Consider the following 9,886-nt stretch of genomic DNA (forward strand, 5'->3'; position numbering starts at 1 on the left):
AGATGATATGGTCATAACGCACATGCATTCACATGCGCACGCGTGCAATGCTAAAATTTGAATGAACTTGGTACACTTCTGGGTAAATCTTGTTAAAATTTTAAATGCATAGAGTTTGTCTTATTTAATGAAGCTTACAGGGAATATGGCACCAAAAGGGATTTGGGAAGCGTTTGGGGAACATCTGTAACGGTCTCCGTTACAATTAGCACTAGTTTAATCATTATATTTAGTGACATATTAATTAACTGATGATTTTTAGAGGGAGAAACCTCCAATGATTTGGATGAGATCAAGAAAAATCTGTCGAAGCATGGTTTGTGGGGTAAAGAGACAGCAGTGTTGGATGAGGTTAAGGTGGAACTCCCCCCACTTCATGGGAAGTCAGTCACGGAACACTTCTACAACATTGCTAACCATCAGCTGGATGGCTATGTACAGCTCACAAAAGAGTTAATGTGGGAACCAGTTCCAGCCAAACCAAAGGTAAACCTAACATTAGAACACCATGGGTTTATTGAATTTCTTACAGTAAGACAATATTTTCAAGCATTGCTCATACTTCTCAGACACACTTGAAATAGATTATTAAAACAATTTAGATGCACTCTCCAACTCTGTTACGAGGGGTTATTAATTTATTGATTTGTAGAAGGCAAATATATATCGGTAATTAAAATATTTCCATCTCTGAAAACACATTCTTTTTTCCTTAGATAGCTTAATATATTTGCATGCACCAAGAAAATAAAAAAATAGTTTATTTACATGCACCTGCATTTGTATTTTTAAATGTAAATCAAATGGGAGACGTACATATCCTCAAGTATGCTGATCAATGGATAATTTTGTATATACCTAGAAATGGTCCCAGAGGGCAGGCTGGACAAAGTATGATGCTGAGTCAGGGAAGGGCACCCCAGTGGAATATCCAGAGGAGGACATCTTGGTGTTTGACGTTGAGATCTTGGTACAGGAGGGACATTATCCAACCCTGGCAACAGCTCTCTCCCCAACAAACTGGTCTGTTGTTCCAACCTGCAAGCTGTGATTTCTTTAATCTTATTATCCTTTTTTGAAAGAGCCTTTTCAAAGAAATGATTGTCAGTTCTGTCATTTTGATTTGATCTTTAAGTATTTGTAAAATTGCATTATATTTGTTGATTCCATTTATTTACAATTCAAATATGCATGAATTAAAGAAATCATGATGTAAATACACCTTCTTTTGCAGCATTTATCTTGATTTGGGTGCATATTTAATAAGAAATTTAGTCAAAAGGAGCAATCCTCTAAACTTCTTGGAATTACATGTAACAGGTATTCGTGGTGCTCAGAGGCAGTAGTGAAGGATAAATTCCGATGGACTAAAAATCCACAGGCCTGTGACCTGATTCCATTAGAATCAGCATCCCAGAGTCATAGTTCAAATGTAGAAGGAAGTAGAAAGAAGGTAGTGATTGGTCATAATGTAGGCTTCGACAGATCATTCATCAAGGAGCAGTATTATATAAAGGTAGCATTAAAGGGAATCGCCTAATATTATGGAAAATTCTAATAAAAAAATTTGCGAACATTTTTGTTCACTCCTACAGCTTTAGAAATGTAAATAAAAAACATCTAAGTTGTTTAGAACTGAGAATACATGTGATCATGATAATAAATTTTTTTTTTTATTTTATTAAAAGAAATCTCGATTACGTTTTTTGGACACCATGTCCCTTCACATTGCTGTGTGTGGTATGACCAGCTTCCAACAAGTTCTGTTCCAGTCCAGCAAGAAGGCAACAAACAGAAAGGATGTCAGAGAGTACATAGAGATGAAGCACTCCAGGAGGGAAATGGTAACTTTGTTAAATCAAGAATTCTTAAAAGGAAAATGTTGGGAATCATCAATACATGTTTGTGAATTATTGTGGGTTACCCTTATCCACAATTTACATCCTCACGAACCATTATTTTGTCAACATATTTATCCAATGATTCTGCTGTATATACGAGTTATGAACAAAATTACGTTCCCACAAATAAAGAAAATTTTGCTTTCCCATGAACATTGCCCACCAGAATTTAAATGATTCTACAGTTTACTGTATCAGAGATCAGAGATCTCATTTGTTGTAAAACTTTTTTTCACCAAGATTGTCTGAACACATTTATAAGACAATATGAGTAAAATTTTGTTTTAATTATGCAAGTATCACTCTTATTTATAGATACACTGTAACTGCAACTATGAAGTTTGAATTATACTTTGTCATATTTTTAATGTTTCTTAATATAAACAGTGCAGTGAACTTTTCCAGATGTGTGTTTTTGTCAGCTGACTTAAAGATGACATTTACATGTACATGATTGTGTTTTAGGTTGATAATACTTGGACCAGTGAGAGCACTATGAATAATCTGAATGATGTATACCAGCACCACTGCGGAGGGGAATCTCTAAAGAAAGCCACCAGGGACGTGTTCTTGAAGGGTAACATGGCAGACATCAGGGAAATGTTCCAGGTGATTCTCCCTGTCCCTGCTTACACATGTTATGTAGATAAAACAAATTTTGGTTTATTTGAAAGAAACAATGATCCCCTTTTAGAAGAGTACTGAAAATGTGCTTGTGGTGTGTGCAATTTATTGTATATGTACACACATTGAGGAGAAAAAAACTTCTAAGTCTTAACAAAGGCATAACACTGATTAAATGAAGCAGTATACCAGCTAGTAGTCCATTTTATGATCTTGAAGCAAAAGTTGATAAACATCTTATTTTCATTTACTATTAACAATATTACATTACTGTTTCAATAGGAACTGTGTTCATATTGTGCTGGTGACGTGGAAGCAACTCTACATGTTTTTAGAAAAGTCTGGCCACAATTTCTTGAGAGGTAAATTTTACCCATCTTCTAATAAGTGGGAAGATTGCATAAAAACTTAATTCAGCATTGATTGTTAAGTAATGTATACAGTACCGACCAGACCCAACCTGACACCAAAGCAGTCCCAGAAAGCAGTCCCCGGGACTGCTTTGGGACCGCTCTGGGACTGCTCTGGGACCGCTGTGGGACTGCTCTGGGACCGCTATGGGACTGTTGTGGGACTGCTCTGAAAAGCAGTCCCAGCTGCCCCTGGGACTGCTTTCTGGGACTGCTTTGTTCACTCATGTGTGAAAAAGGTTCTGAGTGACAGTGATAGCTCCGCCCCTTGTGTATTCTGAATTTGCAGGCTCTCTGTTGTTTTGTTTACTTGCAGTAGAGATGAGTTTAAACTGTTTAATTAGCAAGGATTTCTTACATTCTCTTAATAAGTAGAGATTATTATAGTTAATTAATATTTTCAGGGACTGTATACTTACACAAATTAATGTATAGTTTAGAATAAAAAAAAAAATAAAGTTTGTTAAATAAGGAAGTCATGGGAAAATTTTTATCCCTAACAAAAAACTACAGGTTTATTAGAAAAAAATAGCTAAATGTGGACCTTTTATAATTATTTAATGTAAAATTTTTTACTCAACATTTGCATTGGTACTATTTAAAAATAATCATTACAGTTAGATATAAGATTTCTTGATTGAAAAAAGCTACACGTTTTTTCAAGGACCACGCTAAAAAAAGGAGTATTCAATGTAACCCTAAAATAAAACATAACAATTTATTAAATGACCATAAAATAAAATTATGCTACCATTCTTCCGTAACATAATCAATGTGAATAATCATTGGGGAATTAATTAATGAATAACCGGTAGCTTTTAATTTATAAACAAGTTATTAAAAGAGTACATTTATTAAAAGAAAAAATTGAAAATGCCGGGAATTGTGATTTATTTCTTTTTTTGTTTTGATGGTGTTTACCCGGCCGATTAATGTTTATTAAATGGTCTCAACACCCATGGTTTCAATCCCCTTTGGGCAGAAAATCAAAGCGTGTTATTTGGGTATTTGTATCAGCGTTACACATCATTGAACATACTGGTAAACAATGACCCTAATTTTAGTTTATGTAATGCGAAAAAATGTGGTAAATGAAATGTGTATAAATTTCTTTCGGGATTTATCAATTTTGAACTTACTTCCATTCTGGTGATTTACAGATGTACACTCTAACATTTATAAATAAAACACTTAAAACTGAGTTTTATAGACCTAGAGAAATTAACGATAATTGAATTGACATGTCAGTAAAAATAATCATGTCTGATAAATAATACTTGGCAAAATTTACAAAGAATTTTTTAAAAGCCACAATACTTTAGAATATTCCTTTAGCGTATCCCGATAGTATGGAAATTGGCCATATAATGAAAAGATCTATTTAAAGCTTATTCTGGTGGAAAATAATTAATTCACATTTTATTTTCTGTATATAAAACAAATATGGGAACCAGTATCAATCAAAGAATAATTATCAAATAAATATACCCGATAATTGTAATTAAATATTCATGTTCGGTGTTATTCATATATGTACATGTAGGTGTGAAAGCCTTCTTCCTCCAATAAATATTATAATTTCAATTTCTATGCGCGTATTGTTCACAAATGACCTTCGCGTACATGTAAGAATTCCTGGCATACTACCCTGAATCAATTTCTACTGCCTTTTATAGTTCCATTGTTTATTGGAAATCTCATTTCTGAGTTAGCTCCGCCCAGTAAATTAATAAACCCCGCCCACTGGGACCGCTGGGACTGCTTTCTGGGACTGCTGGGACTGCTCTCTGGGACCGCTGGGACTGCTGGGACCGCTCTGGGACTGCTGTGGGACTGCTCTGGGACCGCTGTGGGACTGCTTAAGCAGTCCCAGGAAGCAGTCCCCGGGACTGCTCTGGGACTGCTTTGTGTCAGGTTGTGTCTGGTCGGTACTGTAGTTTTACTTGTCTTAAATACTTTAATATTTTATTTAATAAGAAGTTGAATGGACAGAATGTTGTGAAGGTCACTGTCATTAATAAAATCATAATTTTATAGCATATACATGCATTTAAAAAATTCTTAAAATGTCTTTGATTGTAAAACTCATTTAAGATTTCCAAACCCAGTGACTCTATCAGGAATGATGGAGATGGGAACAGCCTACTTACCTATCAATCAAAACTGGGAGAGGTACATCAACCAATCAGATGCTGTGTATGATGACCTTCAGAACGAACTTTCTCGACTGCTCCAAAAGCTAGCAAACGAGGCCTGTGAATTATTACATGATAACAGGTACTTATTGCAGATAAAGCACTCAGAAGAAAGTAATGAGAGTAGATTGGATATACTATGAGGATTAAATTTGTTCTTTAAGCAAGCCTTTAAAATTGTATTGGTGAGTATAAGTATAGATTTTGATGGGAATTACAGATCTTTGATATGTACAACTCGAACATGGTAAATAAGAGATTCTTTTACATTTTGATCAGAATTGCATACTACTAGGGTAGATACAAATTTGCTTTATTAGCAATAAACATTATGTCAATACATTTTTAAATGTATCATTTATTGGTTTTGTAGATATGAAGATGACCTTTGGCTATGGGATCTAGACTGGAGTGTTAATGAATATAAGCTAAACAAACCAAAAAAGAAGCCCAAGGATACCAATAAGGTAGGGATTTACAGATTCAGAACTGAACTGTAATTAATTTTGAAACTTCCTGACTTGAAAGACTATGTATGGTAGTAAATTGATAATGTGTATGTAAATATTTATGATATGTTATGAAGGATAAAACACCAGAACAAGTGCTTGAAGAAATCCTGGGAACAAAAGATAGAATACCCAAGGTTGGCCGCCACATGATTGGATATCCTGCGTAAGTCACATTCTACAGTCTGTAAATTCTAATATTCCTAAAGATACGTAAACACACTGAGAGTAAATGGCAAAAAATAATGAGCAATCTGAGTGAATGTGAATGGAAATACTGAATTGTTCTGACTGAATTCTTATTATGTTCACTCAAAAGAGGGATGTGAATATGAGTTGACTGAAATACATGTAATTAAGAGCAAATGATGTGTAAACAGAATGAAGTTCAGATAAGTTAACTGAGAATGCAAAATGTTAAAGTGTTTATGAATGAGAGCAAATGAGAATGCATAATTCGTATTAAATGAAAGTCAAAGGAAGGCCATAAAGTATGAGACTGGATTACATACACAATTTTATAAATTTGGAAAACCTCAAATGTACTTACTAACACTGGTTCCTGTACATTATTCTTTAGTTGGTACAGAGAGTTATGCCCCAGGAAGACTGCCGATGACTGGAAGCCAGGTCCCTCTCTAATCACCACTTCAAGACGTATCACCCCTAAGCTCCTAAGAATGACCTACAAGGGCTACCCCCTTCATTTTGATTCAAAATATGGCTGGGGATTTTTAATCCCTGACAAACACAAGGCTGCAGCTGATAGACAGAAGTTAGCCATGGCTGAAGGGAACATGTCAAATTTCCCCATCATGTAAAGTGTTTTGAAGGCTTTGATTTGTTACTATGAATTTACATGCTTTCATTATTACCTATGTTAAAAGATAATGCACATGTATGAAGTATACCAATTAACCACAAGTATAAATTAATGCATTTAAAAAAGTGAGGTTTGTAAGATCTTGAAAATGAAGGCTACATGTAACAGTCACTTTGCCTTTGAATGTTTTATTTTTCATATGCATTAATCCTAATTTTTCCTGGGAGAGGAGTAGAATAGGCTTTTCCTGCTGCCCAATACCATTGACTTTTATTTGTGTATAAAATTTTGTATAAATAAAAAAATAATTTTTCTGACATTGTGTTGATTTTATTTCAAGGAACTTGTTCAAGATGTGTAAGGAACCAGTGTCAGAAGAGTTGCTTGTCCCGATGACTGACAATGAAATGGAGAAGATGTTAAACACTGCAAAAAATGACATGGAGTGGAATGAACGAGCTAAACATCTGGATGAGGCTGGCATCAAAAAACAGGCCAAGAAAAAAGATGACATTCTAGAGGTAAATTTGATAGTTTTAAGAAAATGGGGGATTTCAACAGTTTTAATTATAATGAGATCAAATTTCATTTTGCTTAAATAATAGTAGCAAGCAAGTGATATCTTTTTCATGTCACTGTAAAGAATCTATATTCAACAGGTGAAAGAAACAAAGTATGATATTGGAATTCCAGGCTGTTGGTTCCAAAAATTGCCTCACAAGGTATTGTACAAATTAAACAAGGTGTGAAGTGGTTTGAGTGAGGTTGAATCAATCTCTCACATGAAAGCATTTTAAATTTCTTTAAAAAGTACACTGTAATATGAAGAAGTCTTTTTTTCTAGTTGAAAGAAACTGAGAAATGTCGGGATAAACTTGGACTGATCTTGATTAAACCATTTTGATGACTGTTTATAGGACGGTAAAGGCAGCAATGTGGGTAACCCCCTGTCTAAGGACTTCCTCCCCCTGATAGAGACTGGCGTCCTCAAGTCCCTCCTAGTGACGGCAGAGACCGTGCTGAAACTGACCAAGATGTGCTCCTACTGGCAGAAAAACAAAGACCGAATCGCGTCAGTTGGATTATAAAGATTAGATGAAATGTTTTAAAACATTTGAGGACAATGTATTAAAATTTGGTTAAACAGATAAAATTCAAAGGTGAAAAATGATAAATTTTTTTTTTTTATTTATGAAGAGTTTGTTATTAATTTACAGGGGACAGATGGCAGTAATACTGAATGAAGAAGATCTACCAGACACTATTACAAGGTACAAAAATAATTCTCATTTCTCTTTGAAATGTTATTTCTTCTGCATCAACCTTCCAGATGAACATAGCATTTATTTTTCCCCTTTTCACCAATAAGTATTTATAAAACCTAAATTGATACAATCATTAAGAAAAGTTATTTCATCAGTACCCAACTTTAACATTTGAAGGTGAACGTATTAATTTTCCTTCCAACTGGTTCCTGAGAAATGATTTGGGTAAGAGGTCTATCAGTCTGAAGGAGATATTTTCCTATTGATAAACATGGTTCTGTTTGGGTATTTGTCAGAGACCCGAGTTATGATGTTAATGATGCGTATGGAGCCATCATTCCCCGGGTTATTCCTGCTGGAACCATCACAAGGAGAGCTGTGGAGAAGACATGGATGACAGCCAGCAATGCTTATGTAAGTAAAAGACTTATTTTGTATATCTAGAGCTACTTATTAAATAATGTAAAGTATCATATGATTAAATCTCCCCCACCCAATTTTACAAAATGAAGTTGTTTATCACATTGCATGCATTTGTTTTACATTCGTTAAATTTTTTTTTTCTGTCTTGTGCATGATTATGATAGATTTATATAAGAAGGTTTAGAAGAAAGACCATATAAGAATTGTGTGACCTTGCAGGTTGACAGGGTGGGTAGTGAAATGAAGTCGATGATCCAGTCTCCCCCAGGCTACCATTTTGTGGGGGCTGATGTGGACTCCCAGGAACTCTGGATTGCAGCCATTATTGGTGACTCCAAATACAAGATACATGGTAGGTGGTATTTAAATCAGCGTGAAGTCTTCTTTCTTGAATACAAATTATATTGAGAACATATTGTCTTTTGATTTAAATGCACAGTAATATGTACTTGCAAGTGCATCTCCTAATGCACCTTCAAAAAAAAGTTAATCAATAAGATATCATGGAAAATAATGAATAATGGTTTAATGATGAAATAATTTAAAATGTTCCATACAGTGTAAGTTAATTTATAGTTTGCATTGTTCATTTCTCTGTCATAGGTTCTACCCCATTTGGGTGGATGACACTCCAAGGAAATAAAAATGACAAAACAGACTTGCACAGTAAAACAGCAGAGACAGCTGGAATCACCAGAGACCATGCTAAGGTGGGATGCTCCGGGACAAAACTGGGATCTCAGAATTATTTAAGATAGCTCTGTTTTTATAGGTATTTTATTAGGCAGCTGACATTTATGTTACTTGCATTGTTTATGATTTACAATTTTTCATCTGGTCTGTTATTATAAAGAAGAAGGTACAGTTTCAATACAAATAAAGCCCTATATTTTTATAGAAAATGAAAGTGATATAAGAAATTAAAATTCATTATTTCTGAATCATAGGAATTATCTGCAGTAAGAATACACAAATGGTTTTCTCATATTATGACCTTCTAAATGCTAATTGTGATTTCATTAACTTGTTCATTTTCCGGTATTTTCTTAAAAAGTTGCAGAAGACATCAATTTTCAGTGGAATTTTCTTTCAGAAAACATACTCTGCCACCGTCGCCCGGAAAGATTTTGAGATATGTGATTTTTCATGGCTGTTTGCACAATATATCCAAAAATTAAAGCGGGCGACGGTGGCAGACACTATTTTCTAAAGGAAAATTAGCAGAAAAACGAGTCATTTTGAAGCTTTTCTGCATTAAACTTAAAAATGTACCAAATTAATGACGTCATATTTTAAGAAAGGATCTTCTTCATGCCATATTCTTTAATGATTTATCATATTCATCTACTCAACTATTGTTTAAGCCAATTTTATAACTTTTTAAGAACAATAAATTTTTAGGGCATAATAAAGCTCAAACCGTACTGTCTTCTTGATTGAAGTATTCATTTGTAAAAAAAGATGTCTAAAAATTTGGATATGGAATTTTTGTTACTTTAATTTTCTTTTGATTGCATATTAAAGTTTAATTTTTTCATTCAAAGTTTTTCTATTATGAAGCCTTATTAATACCCAAATAATGTCTTATAAAGTGACAAAAAAATACATAAATTCATAAGGGTGATAGGAAAAGGAAAGAAATTTGTATTGCCTTATTAATATTTTGGAGATTTGATATACACATCATTGACAACCAGAATATGCCCTAAAAATATATCAATTCATCAGTCCACTTT

The 9,886-nt window shown here is 34.0% G+C and overlaps 1 protein-coding gene across 1 annotated transcript in view; it reads left to right on the forward strand.

The window, feature by feature from the left end:
* Positions 1-262: 262 nt before the first annotated feature.
* Positions 263-9,886, forward strand: part of LOC134262676 (DNA polymerase subunit gamma-1-like) — a gene marked incomplete at its 5' end in the record, with an annotated part of 23,198 nt that continues 13,574 nt past the window's right edge. The window contains 17 exons of the mRNA XM_062745046.1: positions 263-486; positions 863-1,023; positions 1,321-1,516; positions 1,689-1,844; positions 2,367-2,510; positions 2,808-2,887; positions 5,030-5,212; positions 5,504-5,597; positions 5,717-5,805; positions 6,220-6,456; positions 6,803-6,983; positions 7,122-7,184; positions 7,380-7,534; positions 7,680-7,733; positions 8,024-8,141; positions 8,370-8,502; positions 8,754-8,860. Coding sequence (XP_062601030.1) covers positions 263-486; positions 863-1,023; positions 1,321-1,516; positions 1,689-1,844; positions 2,367-2,510; positions 2,808-2,887; positions 5,030-5,212; positions 5,504-5,597; positions 5,717-5,805; positions 6,220-6,456; positions 6,803-6,983; positions 7,122-7,184; positions 7,380-7,534; positions 7,680-7,733; positions 8,024-8,141; positions 8,370-8,502; positions 8,754-8,860 — 2,375 coding nt within the window. The remainder of the gene's footprint in view (positions 487-862; positions 1,024-1,320; positions 1,517-1,688; positions 1,845-2,366; positions 2,511-2,807; positions 2,888-5,029; positions 5,213-5,503; positions 5,598-5,716; positions 5,806-6,219; positions 6,457-6,802; positions 6,984-7,121; positions 7,185-7,379; positions 7,535-7,679; positions 7,734-8,023; positions 8,142-8,369; positions 8,503-8,753; positions 8,861-9,886) is intronic.

Source organism: Saccostrea cucullata, unplaced genomic scaffold (genome assembly GCF_032062105.1).
Source record: "Saccostrea cucullata isolate Sc308-1 unplaced genomic scaffold, CSIRO_AGI_Scuc_v1 ctg624, whole genome shotgun sequence".
NCBI lineage: Eukaryota > Metazoa > Mollusca > Bivalvia > Ostreida > Ostreidae > Saccostrea > Saccostrea cuccullata.